The sequence below is a fragment of the Anguilla rostrata genome, chromosome 5 (genome assembly GCF_018555375.3).
Source record: "Anguilla rostrata isolate EN2019 chromosome 5, ASM1855537v3, whole genome shotgun sequence".
NCBI lineage: Eukaryota > Metazoa > Chordata > Actinopteri > Anguilliformes > Anguillidae > Anguilla > Anguilla rostrata.
The window spans coordinates 40,119,178-40,141,442 of record NC_057937.1 but is presented as its reverse complement, the minus strand read 5'-3'; the positions used below and the strand labels follow the sequence as shown (position 1 = coordinate 40,141,442).

General features: G+C 41.4%; 1 protein-coding gene across 15 annotated transcripts in view; it reads right to left on the bottom strand.

Annotated features, from left to right (window-relative positions):
• Nucleotides 1–22,265, bottom strand: part of LOC135255262 (neuron navigator 2-like) — a 194,369-nt gene that overhangs the window by 78,447 nt on the left and 93,657 nt on the right. For 11 of the 15 annotated variants that reach the window (XM_064336200.1, XM_064336201.1, XM_064336190.1 and 8 more), the window contains 5 exons: nt 9,235–9,352; nt 6,720–6,772; nt 2,170–2,242; nt 1,481–1,736; nt 580–627 (listed from right to left, as the gene is read on the bottom strand). In XM_064336200.1, coding sequence (XP_064192270.1) covers nt 580–627; nt 1,481–1,736; nt 2,170–2,242; nt 6,720–6,772; nt 9,235–9,352 — 548 coding nt within the window. Of the gene's footprint in view, nt 1–579; nt 628–1,480; nt 1,737–2,169; nt 2,243–6,719; nt 6,773–9,234; nt 9,353–12,004; nt 12,150–20,599; nt 20,903–22,265 lie in introns of those variants that run through there. The other 4 variants (XM_064336196.1, XM_064336205.1, XM_064336203.1 and 1 more) reach the window with 3 other exon arrangements.

Sequence of the window (22,265 nt, the reverse complement as noted above, 5' to 3'; positions counted from 1 at the left end):
AAAATCCAAAATTCCACTTTAAGCTGCTGTTGTTAGCTCCTACAAGTAATTTTCGCACTTCACCTGAAGGTGGCGACAGCATGCTGCTTTAGACTTAAAGCACTGCAAATAGTGTAAGAAATATTCTCAGAAGCATTTTGAAATGAGCAAAAAATTCTTAAATGTCTTAAGTGTAAATTGAAAATTCATATATTTCAATGACTTTTATGAGACATTTTGTATACAAAATGGGTATTTAAGGTATATAAATGGGCTGGGTATTTAAGGTATCAAAATAACCTGGGTCATTTTAACATACCAAACAGAAAATGGGGTACTTGTATAACGTCTTTCAAACACTGCCTGAAACAACTCCACTTCACAGTTAAGAATTTATTGCACATTCAAACTCGATGTCATGCACACAACAATAACGATCGGGGCCAGGGGTTACACAAAGGTTCCTCGCACGCCATTGGACGGACGTCTGAAATGAGGCGCGACTTTGGGGAAACTTTCTCAAATTGGCCTGGGTTGTTTTTATTAAAGCATGCAGTGAGACTGGGGAGGGAGGGACGTGGAAGACAAACAGGCGCTGACCTAGAGCACTTCCTCTGACCCTTGAGAAGTTTACTGTGAGAGGAATCCCTGGATGGAAAAGTTTATGGGGCAGAAAGCAGTATAGATGGAGAAGAATGGAGAAAGAGCAAAAGAGCAAGTGCATGTTAGAAGAGACCACAGCTGGAGAGAGATGACCTGCAGGACACACTGGTGTGTGACGAGTGAAAGAGAGATGGAGACAGAGCGAGAGAGAGACAGAGAGAGATCTAACAAAAAAGGATATATATTGAAAACACAACAATAATTTGAATAAAATGATAACATTTCACAGTTAATACGTTAGGTATTGCTGTTATCTGTGCTGTTATTTTTGTTGCGATTTGTTTCGCTAGAACTATGCTTTGGCAACATGTATTTTGAAATGCCATGCCAATAAAGCATTTGAATTGAACTGAATTGAATTGAGAAAGAGAGAGAGAAAGAGAGAGAGAGAGAGAGCGAGAGGGGAAAGCACAGCAGCATGAAATGCAGAAGTATCAATCCAAGTCATCCCAACAACCCCAAAAATAACACACAGTACAGTATACAGTAAGACTCCATGACCTGCAGTGAGCATAATGCTATTCATAAAACATGTAAGATGATGAATCTCTTGGAACACCATGTGCACAGATTCTAAATACTACGGCACGGAAAAAGCATGAAGGTAATTTCTAGAGAAAAGGATACTGAATATCACGTCAATGTATAGATGTAAAATGAAAATAATGACTTGTTATTCCACAATCAGAATAGATCTGCAAAAAGATATTAAAATCCACTCCCCAAATCTATCTGCACTGCACAAATTTCAAATAATATTGATGACGTGTGAGCAGAGACGGCGTCAGTTGTTCAAACATATTTCAACATATTTGAAGCAGTTTGCAGGGAAAAGTACCTGGATTGCATCTCCGCTTGTGCTTTCTGTGCTTGTGCAGACGGGGTGTGCAGTTGGCCGTGAATGAGGGTCCCAGCCTGGCTCTGGGGCTGCTGGGTGGGGGTGCTGGTCTGGTGGGACACGGGCTGGTGGTGGTGGTGGTGGTGGTGGTGCTGGGCGTGGGGTTGGGAGGTGTGCTTTTGGGCCTGTTGCTGCTTGTAGCGGGACAGGCTGAAGAAGAGTCCCAAAATGGCCTTCAGATTCCCATTGCGGATCTCTACAGAGTGGGGATACACACAGACACATTCGTACATAGTAAGACCCTCAGTAAGAACCATGTTAGCATCACACTAGTAAAAAAAGAGAGTTACACTTTAAAACAACTACTCAGTGGCAGTTCAACAATTTTGGGAAAACCCAATTGTGATGCCACTGTAATACAGTTATAATGTAATCACATACTTTATCAATAGCATCAGTTTTTCATTAGTCAGTCTGTCATTGTATCTAGCCAAACCTGTATATGTTATGTGGGTTATTGTTACTGTACCAAACTCTAACCATTGTTGTTAAAGAGAACAATGGAGATTACTGCAGCTGGTTTGTGGGTAAGTGAGAAGTCTACAGTGGATGCAGTGGAGGTCTGCAGGGGACTGCTTTAGAAAAACAGTCCCACACAGACCCCTAGAATGCAGCTCCAGCTGGTTTACCTTCTGCAGACAGCCCCTGAATATTGACGCCTTTGGCTGCCAGGAAGCTCAGGCAGGCATCAATGTTTTCAATCTGCAAAGGAGAGAAGAAACTTCTCAACATATGTCAGAGAACAAAAAAAGCACCTAAGGGACTAAACTAAAACACTGACCACCCATTACCCAAATCACACTCCCAATGCTGCTAACAGGTTTCATTGAGCATAAACCCAGAGATAATGATCAACCATAGATACTAGAACTTTAATGAGCCCCAGTTACTGTGTGTGTGTGATTGATACGCAGTCAATGCAGTCATTTCTGATTTGTGTTCCGTTTTAGAATGCTGACCCAGTAAATGCTGGTCATTGAGGGCAAGAGAGGGAGAGACACAGAGTGAGAGATACCGAAAGAGAGAGACAGTGAAAGAGAGACAGAGACAGATCTTTGACAGTGTGAGGAGGAAGAGGTCAGAGACGCACTTCCTCAGCTCACAGCGAACCGTATCCAGCACCCCAGCTGGAATGCTGATCACACGCTGTTCCGAGTTCCTTACCCCTCTGAAATTACTGATCCCAACACAGTAAGTAAAAATAACACCCTACCCCCGCCACATTTCAAAATAAAAACACGACACTGACTGCCCAAATCCACCTTCACTTAAACTCCCGTGAAACCGATACTGCTGACAGCTATGTAAGTCAGCGAGATCAGGGAACCCTCAGACAAAAAGGCTGCAGTGCCCAATTTTCACACAATAATCAATAACAATAAACGCTACAATCAATAATTCAACCCGTCAAGCAAATTACATTTTATATTAGAAGCATTTACAAAAAAGAACATCAGAGTTCTTCATGGTGAACATTTGCCAGAGGCAGTAAAAAAAGACAAGAACTTATCGAGCAACTATATGGAAAACTGGGGAAAATATTCCCACATCTTTTTCTCATTGAAGTTGAACAGTGAAGTTAAACTCTTGGGAAAAAAAGCAGCAAGCTAACATGATAATCACAAAGACAGCAGTTGAAAAAATGAACAGTGCTATACATCTCATCAAAGACTTCTGAATGAATTTTCTGGGGAAAGCAAACACTTATCAGCCTCTGATCTTGTTTCTGCTAGCGCTTGTTGTGTCAATACTACGTGTGATGTGTGGAAACTAATCCCATCACAAATACAGCTGGGTATATTCACTATTGTAAAAACGGCATCAATAAATGTTTGCGCCAGGCTTGAGAGGAGCAAACAGTCGATTGGGCTGTAATGACACTTTCTCCCGCCTTTATCTTCTGACATCATCACTGCCATATTGACACCAACCTGCAATCTGTAGATGAAGCCCTCACCTATGGACCTCACAAACACTCTGCCTTGACGGAGCAATGGCAATTACAAATGTCCCAATCATTATCATAAACAGAAGCATTCTGACTCATGTTCATGATGCGCTAATAAATCCTCTTGGAACGTTAGCCAGTGTGAAGCAAAACATAAGACCTGCATCTTCCAATACTGGCCATTGTCCCAAGAATGGGAGACTGCATTAGCTCTTTCCAACATTCTAATTCAGGTTTGCTCATTAGCACAGATTCTTAGCGGTCTGAGAACCAGTTCTTCAAAAAAGCACACTCCCTCCTGCCGCTATAGCCAATCTACACTGTGAAGAGCAGGAACCGTCTGCTCTGACTGACATGTGAAACCTATCGGCATCTGAAAAATTCTGGTTCTCTGACCCCTCACTGAAACGATCCTAAGCAGGACTCGGCACGCCGAGCAGATCAGCCTGCGTGGGTACCGCTGGTTTCAGTAAACATACAGCTGTAGCTAGCTAAACTTCTTTAAATGTAAAATATAAAGAACAGTATAGATTGATAGCACAGCACAACACACATTTTGTTATGAGAAACAGTTCAACCAGAAACACTTCGGAATTCAATTTAACTATCTCTCAGTATTTAATATGTTTGGCTCATCTAAGTCTGGCAAACCTTGTACTCCAGCAATACTGACTATATAAAAGCTCAATCTAGAGATGGCACAATAATTTGGCTAAGTGTACGCATAAGAGACTTACTTTTTAACAGCATGTTGATAAATGAATGAACACGAACCAACACAGGCAGTCACCGGGAGAGTGAAAGTTGCCATTCACTGTGGTAAAGGCATAGTCTATTATGCCCACTGTAATAACCTTTACAATTCCACTCCACATTCACATATTGTATTCCCTCGCAATTACATGGAATTAACTGCCCTAACCTGCTGAGTCTGTGTATCAAACAAAGGCACATGAGAAGCATTCAGAACACGAACAAGCAGGTTTTCTCCATCAGACTGATCAAACACTGGCAAATAATAGCCAACATTCATTCAAAGCGGACTCATAACTATCAGATCCATACACAATTCTGCTCTCCTAATGCCATCTATTTGTTTACTGAGAAGCAAAGCATCAATGTAGAATAAATAATAAAGCTTCACAATGACACAATGTCTGACAATGTAGCTTGGCATTATAGTACGATGGGTGGGGAACTGGGCCTGTATCTCAGAGGTTGCAGGTTCGATTTCCAGTTGGAGTAGTGCCAGTTGCATCATAGAATGACGTGCTTACCCTAAATTGTCTAATGGAAAAGTTTGTAGGGTATTACAGAACAAAATGTCACTAAAGCTTTTCAGAGTAGGAACATGAAAACATTTTTGGAAGAAAGTGGAGACTTCACCAATAGGAAACTGATTTCTTGATTTCAAATATGCATATTAGCCAAGTCATAACAGCCACATTATTAGATTTTTGGTAAAGCTACCCTTTGCGATGATTCAGAAGCATGAAAGCTGCTTAACAAAAGATCACTTGTTGATTTTAAGTTATAAAATCTCAAAAAACAAAACCAAGGCCTAACCATTGTGCCCAACTCCCACTACTGAAAGGTCTACCGCCCACAGTAAAGCTAGGGTCACATGTTAACAGATTGTTCTGTGAGTTCTCAGTCCAGTGTCAACTCCCCCTGGTTTAAAAGTGCAAATGAGAGGGTGTTCTTTGCCTTTGTGTCCTGGGTGGTAGTTATTTGTGGAGGGGGACTGTAAGAATATCAGACAGGATGAACCGTTGTAAAAACAGCTATTCGTGCACAGCCTATCATTCTCAAGGAGCAAGGGAGCCACTTAACCTACAAGGATTTGTGTGTACCCTGCAAGGGCATAATGTGTGTGTGTGTGTGTGTGTGTGTGTGTGTGTGTTAGACCTGTTATAGAACTGCTTTACATCTCACTGTCCAACTACTATATCTTTCATGCCCTCATTGTGTTTTTAAATGATACATTTACTTACATAAATAAAAAATGACTACATGAAGTACAGTTCACTCAGTGTGAAAGCCTTTCCAGAATACAATGCTGCAATGAAGCATAATTATAGAGCTCAAGACATGTGTGGGAGCTAAGACCTCTCAGTGGGTTGCAGAAAAATTTCCCAATTACTCCATCAAAAAAGAAAATTAATACATTTTCAATGAAAACACACACCAGCTGCATAATAGCAGTGCCTATTCTGTACCTACATGGGCAGTAGTAAGTGCACAGCTGAATCACAAGCCACCAATAATACAGCAGTTACAAGTGTGTGCTTAGCTGTGACCAAACTGAAGCCCACAGCAACTAACGGGCTGCTAAGTAAAAGTCGCACTTTGTTTTTTTAGAAACTGAGTCAAAGAGACGAGGCATGTAAAACACAATGATCAAGAAATAAAGAAGACAGAGTAAATTTGAAACCCCTCAGGCACATGATGCTTAAAGGCTGTAATTTGCTGTTTTTTAGGGATGGGCTAATTGATGTGGAATATACAGTTTCACCCAGCACTTGACGGAAATGGCGGAAGGGTTTGGAAATGCTGGGTGAAGGTTTCCAAGTGGTGCTTTGAAGTGCTTTATCAGCTAGGCTCAATGTTTTATTATACCCTCATCTAGCCGTTAGACCCAATTCATTAGCTTCAACACTCTGAGAAGGAAACCAGAAAACAATGGTCTATTTACATTATGACCAGTGTAATTAATCCACTTGTCTCTCAGTCTCAAAGCTGCTTCACTTAAATGGAAAAGTCTTCCACTAAGTTGTCAAGAGAAAATGACATCATACAGTACATGTTCCACGCCTAATACATTGTCATCCTTGATTTCACCATCTGAATGACTCCATCCGAATTAAATTTCAACTACTGTGTAGATGTGTTTAATGTATTTTATTCCGGGGATGTGCCCAATAATTATTTGTACTTTGAAGCCATGCTGTCCCACTATCACACTTTTAAGAGTCCGTATCTGACACTAGTGTTTTAAAAGTTCGAGTGAGACAACAAAACATTGACTGAAATTAAGGGCAAAACAAAAGAAGTCAAGAGTTTTAAAAATCCCTCCTGCTGAAAACAGTAAGGCTGCACAATCCGAGGACACAATCATGCATCGCCGGGAAGACGTTCAGCGGCCTGTTCTTTCACACACATGCTGACAATAAACACGCAAACAAAAAACAAGCAGATGGTAAGAGAGGAACAGCCAGCAAGTGCACTCACCATCTGAGACCGACTCTTAGGGAACCCATTGATGTCTTCAATCTTCTCATTGGCTGGAAGAAGAGAGAGATGAAACGATGTTTCATTCAAACTGAAACAGAAGCGTCACGTTCCTCGGTAACTCCAAAATGAAACTGATAAAGAGCCAAGGTTTCAAGATTCCTCCAAGAGGTGAACATTTAAAATGCAGGAAACTTAGGAAAAAGAATCCCTCATGAAGGCCACAGAGTTGCCAAAAAGTTGGCTTTTTATTAATACATCTTAATATTAAGTTCCTAAGTAGCGGTGTGCAACTTCAACATAAGTTTATCTTGGATAAGGTCTTTGGCTGTGCATTCTTTCTCTTATTGATACTCATCCAGAGGGCTGCTCTGAGACAGCTCTGAAACTGTCAGAATACAGCACACATGGAGGACTGGTCTGGCAGGGGCCCTCAGCAGCCTTTGCCGGGGGCTGTCCTCACGCACTTCCCCAGGTCCAGCCCACAGTAGCTGAAACAGGGCCGGCCTCCCCAGCTGACATCAGCGCTGACTGCACCCCTGCTGCGCTAACACCCACTGCAGCTCACCACAGGACCGTGCCACCTACACTTCACACTGCAGGAGAGACAGTGTATGTGCGTACTACAGTGTACTACATGCACATGCACGCACGCACACGCATTATCAAGGCTCAAGGATTCAGGCTTATTGGCATGGCAGGGATTATCTAGTTGCTGTGCCTCTATTTCACAATCCCACACACACACACAAACAGCTCTGAACATCTACTAGAGAGATTATTCTAACAGAAAAATCCCATTTTAAGCATAAAAACCTGATGTGATATCTCATCTGTGTGCAATTTCAGATCAAACAAGTTAAAGTTTGTCAGATGAGAGCAGTCATACAGTACTGTGTTTCCATAGAAATATGTCACTAATATTCAGACAATAAGCAAACACAGTGGCTTGATGGCTATGCATGACTCTACAGGGGAAACCTTCTGCAGTCAACAGTAAAACAAAAGTGTGAAACGGCATACATTCCCAAAACTCCTTTTAAATTCAAAATTAGTTTTAATACAGACAAGACTATAAATTACATGTTATAGCAGATTGTAGATGAATTGCTACATGTGTCATTCTAGGTCCCTCCAATTAAACTGTTCAAGAGCCAACCAGTGCATCTAATAATAATCTGTACCGCTTCACAGACAAACACAATGGTGGTTCCCCATTTTAGCTCTCACTGAACTCTCTTCATCTGTTCATTACAGAAAAATACAAGACTGCCGGAGATAATTGCATGTTGCAAAGCAGTAACTCTTCCACCCACAGAACCAGTCCTCTGGAAAATGTTCAGCAAGTCCAGAGAACCAAGGAACTTTAAGAAGAAACTAGAACTCAAGATGAAACTCTGACTCCCTCAGTAATTTAAAGCAGGATTCTCCCCTCTGAGAAACTGTCAGGCATAATGTTTCATGGTGTGGGGGCAGTTGTAGGTCAGGGGCCTGTGTCCTTAGTCAGACAGCCACTAAAGATATCGGCACTTGCCCACTCTCTGTTTGGAGATTCACACAGCTGATCACTTCCTTCTGCTCATGAACAAAGTTTGTGGGCTGTCTATGACACAGGTCTGCAGAAATGTCCAACAGGCCCAAGGGTACGGGGGAGTGGGTGACAGGTGATATTTCACCAGTGAATCACACCCAGGACTGCAAAATTATTATTTTTTAATCCTTGTGTACCAATTTTGTTCAGAAGCAAGAAAGAAATATAATTCATTTCCCAGTGGTATGCTGTCATTTTTACCCATTGGCGAGGTACTTAGCCTGAATTTCCCCAATTACTACACTATGCACCAGAAAAAAGTGTGGTTTTAATATCACAGGAAGAGGATGGTCTCAGTTCCTTTAGAGTGGGTAAGCCCAGTGTTAGCAGGGCCTATTATCATGCTAACGTACACAGCGCACCACAGTGTCATTGTTTGGCTGGACCCTGGGCACAGTAGGCTGACCTAGATGGAAATTTTGCAGGCCATCTTTTGAACCAAGGTCTAAACAGGATTCATAAATCAGGAATTACAGTGATATGCAATATAGAATTACCATCTTCAGTTAAATAACTAAAGATATTACGATGCTCTCAATAACAAATCATTCCCATAATATGCATTGAGTGAGTGTTCCGTACACATAATTTATATTACTGCAAGATGTGTTACATTATTTTTTCATCATAACTGGGCTGGCCATATATTTTGTAAACATATTCATACAATTCGCAAAAATTCGACCTCATTAAATCTAACGCTTTTCCATAATATATTTATACGAGTTCTGTATAAAATAATCAAACTTTTTCTTTAAAAAATACAGTACAGTAGGCTGCATGAGGAATACACAAACTGATCACTGCAAAGACATAAGTGAAACATTTAAAGAACACAATTTTGTTTCCTGAAAATATATTTTAGCATCTGCCATACGGCCAATAAGCATACCATAAGTTATAGAATAAGTGTTACTTTCTTACCTACGACCTGTATGATCTCTGCAAGCAACACTCCATCGGTGACATCCTGCTGAAGGTCCTTGATAACGCGCTTGTTCCCCGACTTGGCAAGATAATGGTTCGCCCAATCCGTATAAATCTGCGCAACAAAACACAAGGGCAACACTTTAGCTAGCTAATTATCCCTGTACCAGAAATACAGAGGAAATGTTTAACTCAACAGCACCCATGATGAAGAAAAACAGATATTTGAGGTGAGCACAAATATCCAAATGAAATTAGAGTGATGGTTATGCGGAAAGGTTGGAAAATGCGACATCTGCGTTTTCCTGCGCGCGAACAAGCATAATCGAGTGGCATTCAAATTCGGGGTATTGTGTGTAATTCAAGCATGCAAGCTGCGCGAGGCCTCTTTCAAACGAGGAGTATGACATCACGGCTTAAGACAGACATGGCCTTCACTGGCCAAAGGGATTTCGGAGCAGCGTTTGAATATCCTGAATAGCTTCGTTTATAACTGGGAATTCTCTCTCTTTATGGCATCTCATTAGGCAGAAGACTGTCTGCAAACACGGAACTATCAGGACCAGAAAACTTGGATGCCTATCCGTAAATAATACAGCTACACTAGCCTTTCATTGTTCAATTTTCACAGGACCCCATGAGAAAAGAGCTTAATACTAAACTATTGCAGAAACGAAAGACTAGCACTGGCACTTATAAATGTACCAAAGTAAACTTAAATGATAAAAAGATTCATTCATATTTCTGTTATTCAACCAAAAGTAGCCATCCCATCTTCGGTCATTACAAATTTTAATACCATACTGTTTGTGAGAACATTCTTGCGCACTATAATCCATTGATACATCACAGTTCTTGTGAAATTTACTATTTAATTTACATTTAGAGCAATGAGTATTTTATGTTGTTTCTGCGAGAAGCACATAGCCTGTGTGTGGCACAATCATTGCTACCTAATGACTATACAAACAGGTTCATGCTTTCTAACATTAAACACAGCATAGTTTAGGTTTCAGGTTGTGCTTGCTTGAAATTACTTTAAATCTGATAATTGGAGGAAATTCCATACTACAAGATATTTACCAGCACTAATATTAATAAAATATTGTTCCCCAAATCCCTCAATTTTCAACACATAGCATGTGTAGAAACACACCTAATAGCTTCTTCCTAGATCCTAAAATTGATCTTGTTTGATCTGAACATTGTACCTGACAGGGTACAGAGAAAGTGAGCTGTCCATCTCTGAAGTAATACAACAAAACCCCCAACCTCTGAATTCGGACAATATTAAATTAAGTTTAATAAATGGCAAGTGTAAAACAATACTACCATTAGTTTGTTAGACCATATCCTTCAGGTAAGAACAATTTAGAATGTAGAGCTTGCATGAGTAATTTTATCAAATATAGCCTCAATAGCTGCTTTTAATGCTGCAATTCCATGTGTTGAAAAAAAATTCAGAAGTATCAAGCCATTCAAAATGCACTTGTGTCTGGCCTGTGCTCAGATAATTACAGCAAGCTTAGCATCTGGGTCTTTTTTTCAGTGGTATAAATTGGTCCCAGGGCTAAATCAGGGAAGGCAACATGACATTTAACCGTCAGAACCTGACTCACCCTCTCTTGGCTACGCTCAGCCTACTTAACTCTCTGAACAGAAGGTCGTGTGAATCAGCAAAATATGACATTCCATTCAAAAGGGCCTTGATTTGTTCGATCACCAGACCCATGTACTACTATTCACAGATCGTATGTAGGTCTGAATACATCACAACAGTTAGACTACAAAGCGTGGGCCTTATGAATCACAAACCCAGCATGCTACAAAATCGCGGACGGCTTTGCTGGAAATGAATGGGCCTTATGATCAGCTATATCCAGCAGAGAGCAATGACGCCATATTTCCTTAGTCATTTTGCATCTCGTCATCATGTGACAGTTGAAGTCAGGAAAAACTTTTTAAAGGTAACAAGTATGACTGGAGTGTAGCCTTGTGATAATCTCATCACTAACTTTACTTTCTCTGACAGTGTTTAGCATTGCCTTCTGGCATTACATTAAGCCATTAAAGCACTGAAACGAATGCTACACAAACACTGGTCGCCTGCTGAAAGTCATTACTGCAAACATAAAGTAAACACTGAAGTTGTTCCACATGCTGACAGTTCTCATAATAAACGGGTTGATACTTTAATGATGAGGACGTAAACCTGTTCTGGGGCAATTTTAGCCAGAGATAACTCCTATGTAAACACAGCTATTACAGAGGCATCAGCCAAGACTATCGACTCATTTGCTTTAAGAGCCTCCCATTACATTTTTATTTCACACATTTAAAAGAGCTGCCAAGAAAAGCAGGGCTCTTTTAAGCCTTGCCATTTTATTCACGATTACTGAGGTGAAAATAACTTATGAAAAGGAACAGGCAAGCGTAGCATTAGGAGATTCTATCAAATTCAAACAGACAAATTCCTCAAATTCATTTGAACTGAAAACTGAAATAGGGAACTATTTAAGTATGATGATATCAAAAAGACTTCTGAAGATTACGGTCCTGAATTTCACCAGAAATGGCAACATTTAAACTACTTCAACCTCTGTCCTTCATAAATCACAGCAGTACACTACCTGCTCCAGCTAAAAATATCCTGATTTCCTGCCACTGCACAGTAGGTGCTTGGCACAGTCCAAAGTGTCTATTTCAGGAGAATGCAAAATGCACCATTCTGCTCCATCCAGCTATCCACCAGCTAAAGACCCCTTACCGTCTTGTAGTTCCCACAGGAGAGGCGACTCTGGCCTCTCTGGGGTGCCGCAAGGCCTGCACAGGCTGCCATCCTTGGCCTTGGCGAGACCAAGGGACATACCGAGGTGCTGTACGTGGGGTTCCTCTCCGAAACCTAGCCAGGTCTGCAGATAAGTGGTAGCCCATGGACGGGGTTGGGGAGATAATTTTAGCCATGCCTCCCTCTCTCCCTCTCCCCCCCCACCCCCTTCTCTATGTTCTATTTTCCACCTTTGAAGTGACATCCAGCTCCTCCCAGCAGTGTTTCAACCTCCTTACCCCCTTCCCCCCTTCACCTTCACTTCAATGTACAGCAGAGTTCAGGCCCAGTCAATGTAAACAGGATTAATGCCTTCATAGGGTTACACGCAAACATGAAAACAAGGCCCCAGGCAAGATCAACCCCAGACAGGGGTTTACTGCCTTGTTGAACTCAGCACCTGGCACTGTAAATAATATTAAGCCAGTTACTTGAGGGGAAGTCCAAGAATTTCAAACACCACAGAGGGCAACAGCATGGGAAATCCCCCCTCCCCCCCAACACTTTTTCCCTGTCCTGCAAAGTGTACAACAACTGATATTTGTTTCTGTAACTGTCAGTCTATTTGACAGTATGCTTAAAAACCAGCTGAAATGTTCCAGTTAAACTTCTCATGTTAATCCCAGTCTCTGATGGTAACAGTGGATGGCAAGAGTAGTCTTGCTTAACTATAGGCTTCATCAGTATTGGTAGAGGGTTTTAAATCGCACAAGCAATGTGCTCTTAAACATACACATTTCCATACCATTCACACCCTTTATGGAACAAAACAGGTTCATAATATTTACCAATTTCCCAGCAACTGGTGGTTTTTGGCTCCTATAGTATAATCAATGAGCCAGCCAGACCACCTTGGTGGTTCCTGGCATCAAATGATTGATGTGCATGTCCCCATCACGGTGGGCAAGTACGCTGAGATTTTGGCATGGAGATTGACAGTGCTAGACAGAAGGAAAATGTATATACAATAAGCTGGGCACTGCTCACTGATTTTGCCTCATTTGCTTGTTCTCCTCAGTGATCAGGACATCAGAATTAACCACGTTACACAAGCACAGTATGAGACATTATACCTGCAGAACTGTAAAATGTCAGACTACGTGTGTCTCTAGTAAGACTCTCATCCACATATCTAGGCTATTCAGTGTACCATCGCAACCCTGATAAACAGCATCTCTCCATTATCTCTGGGAAAATGGGGTGACCTTTATGGAGGCCACAGGGATCCAACACTCATCATTTTTACTGAGATAGCAGGAGAGGCATTTTGTCTGTGAATGCCAGACATCACAGAGAGTCCAAAGCCCAGACACATTACTACAAGCAAAATAGACCTGGACATGCAAGGTTTGCAGAACTACATTAAAAATGTAAGAACCCTGTTAAGGGCTCAACCTGCAAGACCTTATCTCATGTCTGCCCACTTGCTTCTTCCAACAAATAGCTAAATACATAAATAAATAAATGTATATTTCTCTTTGAATTGGCATGTTCTTTCTGATTTACAAACCACAAAATGGTAGAATATCGTACTTCTAAGGAAATGACTTGACGTGCATAAATGTCTATTTTAAATCATATTAAAAGCCTCATAAAGAATCGATAGACGCAGACAGAGTGTGCACATTATACTGCTCTGCTCTCATGCCATCTGCATTCTATAAAAGGAGGTCATAGGACAGTTCTAGAACCACACGCATCAAGTGTTGAATTAATTTCCACAAGAGAATTACATCTAATCTAATAATCTTGAGGTTGGCCACATGGAATCCAGATGCTGTTCTTGTTTCGCTTTTATGATGTTATGTTTCTGCAAATTCAATTTAGAGGCAGCTTGTTCTCATTGAGGATTCTGGCACCTTCTCTCCCCGCCCCTCTCCCCCCAAGGCCTGCCCACATCCATTCAGCAATCCCCCCATCGTCAACCATCCCCATTTGAGCAAACAGCAAGCTGGGGGCAATCTACATTGACAGAACAGGCCACCTCTCAGAGATATTCATTTTCCCAGTATAAAAGCAGCATGAAAATGGTGACCTTGTTATGACAAAAAAAGTATGTTCACTGCAGGTGTACATGCCCAAGGTTACTATATAAAAAACCTGGCAATGGCCTGTTCTACTTACAAGTATCAACTGCTAGTTTTTTTTATCCAAGTGTTCATCTGTTTTAAAAAGCACAGATTGCATATTGCAGCTGGAAAGAAACTCTATATATATATAGTATTTAAATACTATATTTTCTACAGACCTTATACATAGCCCGTACAGCTAATCAACAACTGAAATGCACAAAAGTGCATAAATGACAAATCTGATATACACTTCCAACGGGAGTATAAATACATAATCAATGCATGCCTTGGGGCCATTTACAAATCTAAAAAAGCTAATGTAACACAATTGAAAGCAGGCGAGCAGGCCCTTGAAAAATTTAACCTGTAGTTTAGGACAATAAGAGGGTGTGACAATTAAGCTGCACTGAAAAATTCAACCAAGTCCTTCAACTGATGTCATTAAGTTCCATATACTTGAGATTTCCTGTCATGTCCATTAACATTACTTAAAACAGCTACTCGTTTTCACATGCTTATCTGGACATGCCTAAAGTATGAGAACTGGGCATTCTTGATCCTGGGACAGAAAGTTATCAGCAAGGAAAAGGCTTTCATGTCATGTCCAGTTCTGAGGAGTGACCACCAGTGAAGTAGTGCCTCCAAACTATGCAGATCCTAATAAATATGATGCAATGTGATGGGTTCCTGCCAACCTCAAGAAATTCCTGTACCAGACTACATTTCGATATAAAATCAAAGACTGTTCATTCATTAGATTGTCTTATTACAGAATCCTTTCAATATTTGTTTTTTGGAGCCTGCAACATCTATGTCAGGTTACTGTTAATGAAGGACAATGTGAAATTTGCTCAAACTTGGCAAAACCATTGGCAGTGGATTTGGTGAGGAGTCTTTCAGATCCACCACCTCACAGTAGGGAATGGCACAGATGGTAGGACCTGGCTGAGCGATCGATCTCCCCCTGGAACACTATCAGATATGAGCAGTGATGAATGGAGTATGGGGTCAAAGTGCAATTAATTACCTTGCCATGGTGGTTATAAAAGCTGCCTGTGAACAGCGGGACTGTGAGAGTTCCGTCTCCTACAGAGCACCATTTGAAACCCGTGCTGTGGTTTTCCACAGGAACCACGTACAGAGTGAACCTCTTATTTCTTTGGACTACCTTTCTTTGCCCTGTTTTTCCAGCCACTAAAGGCATCAGACCTCACTCAAGCACTGCAAATTAAGCTGCGTTTGGCAGTGGTTGAAAGGGCAACGCAGCAACCAGACTAAGAGGGACAATCTTTCTGTCATGCGAGTCTAATGAATGCCTGAACATTGCTCACAGTTTTTTTGAACAGTGGTTTTATTTTCTTCCGCATCTTCCAAGACTCCAGCAGCCTGACAAGTCCCTGGAAGATCATTAATTCAAGCATTAAATCACTGTTAACAGCAGCCAAAGATGAGAGGGAAAGAAATCAAGAGGTTCCATCAGAGCAGTATTCAAGATGCGACACTGTCAACCATAACCCTCATAGGCCTGTTCTTCAAACTCCTGATACACAGATAATTATCTGGAGTTATAATCATATAATTTGTGATCCACATTAATTCAATTCAGCTTCCCTTGGATTTATTTACCAAACAACATAAAAAGATTAAGATGTAAGCAGCCTGTATTTATAATAAACAATGTATCACCCCATTATCATCCTCCCTATTGTAAATGCTGTAAACTGTATTTTGATTTAATTGCCCTTTCAAGCAAATGTTTTATTTTGTTAATTAGATTCTTATTAAATACATAATTGCATGGATTTATATAATTTCAAACAGAACAAAAATAATACGCCACTGTTCTCATGCTTTCTGACTATTTAATCCAGCCGTCAATTAGGATCACAATTAATTTTGCATCAGACAAATCAGGGAGAATGCTGATCTCCTATTTAAGCTCAGAATAACCGCAGCAACATCTATTCATATACACACAAGGATAAAAAAATTTGATTGAAGTAAAACTTGGAAAAGTCAAACTCAAAATATAGGACCTTTCAAAATCCAATTTCCACACTTGACAAACCAGCAGATGAACTTAAATTGAACTGAAGTGCAATATTGTGAGAGAGGCAATTTGAGAAAGGACTCATCACAAAAAAAATCTCCTTTGATGTAAAGAGTGAATTTGTGGAGTTAGAACTCTCCATAAAACTGCAGTCTATTCCGACTTTGTCATTCAGAGTACCCACTGCGGGAGGTTTGTGTGGAAATGACTGCAAACATGCCTCTCAGCTATAGGCAATGTTCATTATTTTTCAGGGAGATGTGTACATACTTAGAAAAACCCCTTCACTGCTTACGAAATCATCACTGTGATGTAACACCACTGTAACTGAGCATCTTCATAATGTCTATGGGTCTCAAGCATATGGAATGACTTGAGGCATAGCTTCCCACGAGACAAGGTACCTGACTTGTGCTGACAAGTGGTGACCTGAAAGTCACCCACTGACCGAGTCTGCCTCATAAACAATTCAGAACAAAGATAAATCACAGGCTCTCGGCTTTGTAATTTCAGCAAAAGTACGCAGCCCGGAGCACGCTCCGGGAGAGAGGTCAAGGTTCGAGCCGTGCCACGGATGAGAAGCAGATTGTATGCAGAAAATCAATAACCGGCCACGCGATTATATCAAAATATTTCAGTGAAGTAGCTCGTTTCATAATGTGGAAAGCAAATGAAATTGAGAACGGCCCCGCCTCATCAAGTGATATATGGAGAGCGGCTACGTAAACTGTGGATTTATGCATGCCATGGGAGTGGGAGAAAGAGGTAACATTTCAATTGAAACCATGACAAACATGGAGACGGACCCACACAGATGGACGCCCTACTCTACCGATGTGACTGGCAAAAGACTAGCATGAAAAATTCAGGCCTTTGCCATTGTGAGGGCTCTGCAGCTACTTGAGAGGATGCAGGTTTCATTTATTATTTGTTTCATGGCTTCAGCTCAGAAAACTTCCTCTTCGGTCTCACTGTAATCATACTTCATGCATTAAGTTTAAATCACATTGCGTGCCACAGCCAGCAAGTTGTTTCCTGTCAGGCTAAATGAGCTAGTTTGCTATGCAAATAAACAGACTCCCTCTCTTAAGTTATTAGTTCTGTAAAAAGCAATAGGATGTGTTTTAAATAAATACTTCCTGTGTAAGCGTAAATTATCTTTGGGAGCTAATGGAGTTCTTATCAGAAGAAAAGCAAGGAACCTTAACCTCAAATTAAACTCCAAAACGAATATGTTTAATTTTCCAGGCCACTACTGCATTCACTGACTGTGTGGTTGTGTTCTTTGTGGATTTTAGACAAAGGCAACCGTCAAACTACAAAAGGCCAGTTTAATGTGTGAAGTTGCCACCCCTGCACTAAATACAGCATGCAGCAATTGCGACTTGTGTACAATCTGTCACATCAAATCCCTCCTCATCTCACTTCACTGGAAGCCTGTTCCTGTGCAAATTAAGTTTAAAACCTTGATGCTAGCCGAAATGGCAAGAAATGAAACCGTTTCATATTTCCAATCAATCTTCCAACCCTGCACTCTGGTCAGCTCTCTCAGTAGCACAGTCAGGGTGACTGGCTATACCTTCCTTCTGTAGTCCCTGATCCCAGGCATGATGTCTGTCTCTTCTGACCCCCCAGTGGTGGAACTAACTTCCCACAGTGGTCAGGACAGCAGAAATGTTGTCCATCTTCAAATGTAGACTGAAGACCCCTCTCTTCAAAGTACAATTAGGTCCCCCTCCCAAGAGTCCTAACTTTTGTACTATTTCAGGTTATGGCACCATTTATGGTGTATTTTTCTTTGACAGTATGTTATGGATGCAATCTGTATGTATGCAGGATTTGTACTTTGGTTCTTACTTAGCATAGTTAATTTGCATTTGTGTTTTAGCAACATACAACCTATACAACAACAAAAAAAACAACAAAAACATTAATTAAGGAGACCCCTCAAATGCCTGCAGAGAAAAATGGGAAATGAGAATTTCAATCTATTTCTGTGAAAATATGCTGTGATTGGAGAGTCTTTTCTACAATCCAGGCCAATGCAATATTTCCAAATAACCTTCAGGTCACGGAAAAAATGACAGACCCCTCTGTCCTCACAAGAATCACTGCAACAAATTCAGCATCGCTTCCGAGCAATTTGGGAAAAAATGCATCAGCTAAAACATTTCCTAAAAAAGGCAGTCCAGCTACTGTGTCTGCAACTATGGGGAATATGGCCCGATAGAAGACACAGTAAAAAGGTTTAAAAGTTAGAATAGGTACAAACATACCCTCATTACTATCATGCAATGGCACAAATAAAAAGTTTAAAAAAAATAATAATAAAATAAATTCTATGCACCTGCTCAAGAGAAGACACACATGAAACCATTTTAACACCATCTGATCTCCAGTATGAAACATAAAGAACATCTGTTAATGAACTTCGCATAATGTGAAACTGAGTTTGCTTTGGTCACGTTATCAAGGCTCCAATATCCCTGGCTAATGAGAGAACACCCAGGCAGCAGATTCCATGGAGGAGATTAAACATAATTAGTTCTAATCACCTCTAACTAGCTAAGACAGCTGTCAGCTTCAAATTAATGATATATCCGTAATAGATCCTCCACATCTTTCCACTTTATTATGTTCTTCTGCCACCTCGCTATGCTACAGAATGTACTCCTCTGTATCCCAGCCTGCCACTGGGCCCAGGTATTGTTACATATGCTCCAACTGCAGCACAAGGACACTCACCCAACAAAGTGTTAATCCCCAATGAAGTCGTTTTCCTTAACATACTGTATGTGTGGGATGAGGATACTAATGTGGATGCTATATGAATTCATTTCACAAACAAATCAGGCTATTAACAAAGAGAAAAGTGTCCTAATGCTCACCAAATTAGATAAAAACTGAAGAAAGAGGAATTTAATTGTGAAAACCTTCAGCATTCACAGTTAAACACTGGAAATGACATTGCTACAGTATAAGATGGTCACACTGACTTGGCTTCCATCAAACTTCTTGCCCATCCGTGGAAGAAACTTATGGAAAAATACTGCCCATTTGTGCCTTCATAGGGCTGCTTGTGGTAACACAGGGCAGACTGGAAATACATTTCCTTCTTTAGAGAAATGAGACAGACCAATCCAGCACATTAACCACACACACTGAAGATGAACAGGCACACGCTCACACATGCGCACAGGCAGGCAGACACACACCATACACACAAACATGCACACACACGGCTACAGTGTACTGCGTACATCTGTGTTAATGTAGAATAGCTCATGGTACGCGTCTGTGTTATTACAACCACTGACAGGGTTGCCCCCCCTCCCAGGCCACACTTTGGCAGTGTTTAGTCTTTAGGACAGCCACTCTCATGGTGAGGAAAATGGGAAATTGGAAGGAAAAGCAGAGCATGAGCATGAGCTATGGAGCACCTGCCCCCAACCTGTGGGTCACCAAAGGCCTGAGGTCTAATTAGGGTCAAACTTGTACACTCTGTGAGAAGGATACTGCACATGGCCCATTCTGGCACTTGTCAATAGGTTTTCTTCCCTTGTAGTAGAACATACACAAAACTGAATTCTCCCCAAATTTTGTGCATTTGTGTCTTAACCACAGCCAGAAATAATCCTCTGACCTATTCGAGTGGCTCGCAATACTGCATAAAATAAAATCACTTGCGAGAGCAGTACTCTGGATATGGTTAATCTATTGATGTTAAATGGGTAATGGTGAACAGTGGACAGTTGAGGATAGTTTTATACTTGTTTTTAAAATTGGATTTTTTTCCATAGTCCACACTGTCCAATGCTGTGCCTGAGATGCTATAAAAATTAGAATCAAAATCAAACCATCATCCTGTCATCCCATGTTAGGGGTTACTATTAACAATGGACTACTAGATTTTTCCAATTATACATCGCTGTCTGAACCATGTAATGCCAGTCTACAGCCCAAACTGCAATACATTGAGAATGTGCAATAAAATAAAATGTATTTCTCCAAACAGTTTACCAATTTGCTCTTGATACAGGATGAAATTTGCAATGCTTGAAAAAGTACCTTTAAAGGCTGAGTTAAAACAAAGAGAAAACAAGTGCACACATCCAACACAAAAATGATACAAAATCCTTTGGAAGCACTTATTCTTGTTTCCAAGCAGACAACGAAGCTGACTCAACAAGTAATGAATCAAAAGAAGCCATGCCTCAGAGAAAGCCAAGTTTGGACTGCTGCGATAACCATCCATATCAATCTGAAACTGAAACTTGGGCTAATATTAGCAGGTTGGTGCTGATGTGCAGTTGCCTCTCACTGCATCTACAGCAGCCTAAAAAGGCAACGGATATTGAACATGAGTCAGTTTCCACTTGCTGCGCAGCAAACCTGCAGACTGCAGTTAGTTACCAGTTTCATGGCGATGTTGTTTTGTTCCCACCGCCACAACAGCACGCTCATCGTCCTCGACGGATGTCCTGCGTCCACACCGGCCGCTGCCTGCCCGCTGGGGCCCAATCAAGAGTGGCAAGAGCCGGTCATCGGCGGCGTGCGAGGCCCCCGCAGTCCCCCCCCCCGTCCACGGAGAGGCTCTGATCCCTGCGTTCCCCTCGGCTCCCGCAGCCGCTGTGCCGGAGATGGACGCGGCGCGCGCTCCAGATAAGGAGGAGAGAGAGAGAGAGAGAGAAACCTCGGGGCTCCGCGGTGCTGCAGCTCTGAGAGCCAGCCAAGCCAAACAAGAGGAGCGAGGGAAGCCGCCGGAGCTGACGGAGAGACACAACGAGGAAGTGTTCCCTTCCACTGCTCCCCCCCCCCCCATCAAACCCTCCTCAGCCCCCACCCTCACCACCACATCCCCCCTCAAATTGGGTTTCTTCACCTCAAGGGCTCATCCATCACAAAGGGATTCTTCATGAGATCTCCCCTCTCTTTCTCTCCCTCTCTCTCTCTCTCTCTCCCTCCCTCTCCCTCGTTCTCTCTCAGAGGCCACAGACCACAGAGCCCACTGCGACCCTATGAAGTGCAGCGTGGAACGGCCGGGGCAATTAGCTTGGCCGAATTATTGCTTGCAGTTTGGGCTTCGATCGACCGCCTTTTTAATGTCCCATTTTTTTACGCCCCCCTCCATCGCCGCAATAAATCCAGGGCACGGTGAAGTCTGTATTTAAGAACAGAAGCGTACACTCTGTGGAAGGGAATGACAGGATCTCCTCTGTTTTGAGTACGCTCCAAACCCCAAACCCCAAATTACAAGCCGAATTAGAGGCTGGGTTTGGATGTGCCAACTTTTCTACATTCCCACACTAAACTTCAGAGTAGAGTATATTTTAAGCAATTTCAGTTGTAGCAGTCTACTATATGTTTACTACGCAGTGCATCTGTATGTTTATAATGTATCCTTTCCTGTGCAAATAATATCCATTGTATCCACTACAACAGTAAAACATGCAGATGTGGTTCTGAGATATTGGATAATATGCACTGGTAAATAAGATGGTGAGATAAAAAATATTGAAAAATACTAAAGTCTCATAACAGCCTTGAAATTCCTTGAGCTCTCAAGGGTGCTTCCATACTGAAGTATTTTTAAATCAATAGGAAACATTCAATATTCAATAGTTATTACAGAAATTATGAAGTATGTTAAAAATCCTTTGGAAGTAGCCTTCTCCAATCTATGCTAGTCACCAGGGAATTTGACCAGAAAAACACACATTTCAAAAACTGAATAAAATCAGACATGAAATTATGACCAAACACTAACATAACATTAAATCTGCTTGAATCAGAGAGCAACCAATACATCAGCTGAGACTGTCACAGGCAATTTCATGGTTATTGTACAGGATATTCAGATTTACTTGGATTCTAGAGAGCTGTAAGATTTTCCAACAGTGGTAATGAGTCAGTGCTGATAATGTTGAATGGTTTAGACTCCTGTATCTCTGGTAATCACAGGTATGCCTCCCACTGCTCTACAGCGTGCTCCGATCACATTTCGATTCACACACAGGAAATGAACATGGCTGACAGAGAAGGCGATGAGGAGTTCAATAGCCATTTGAGGATGAGAGGA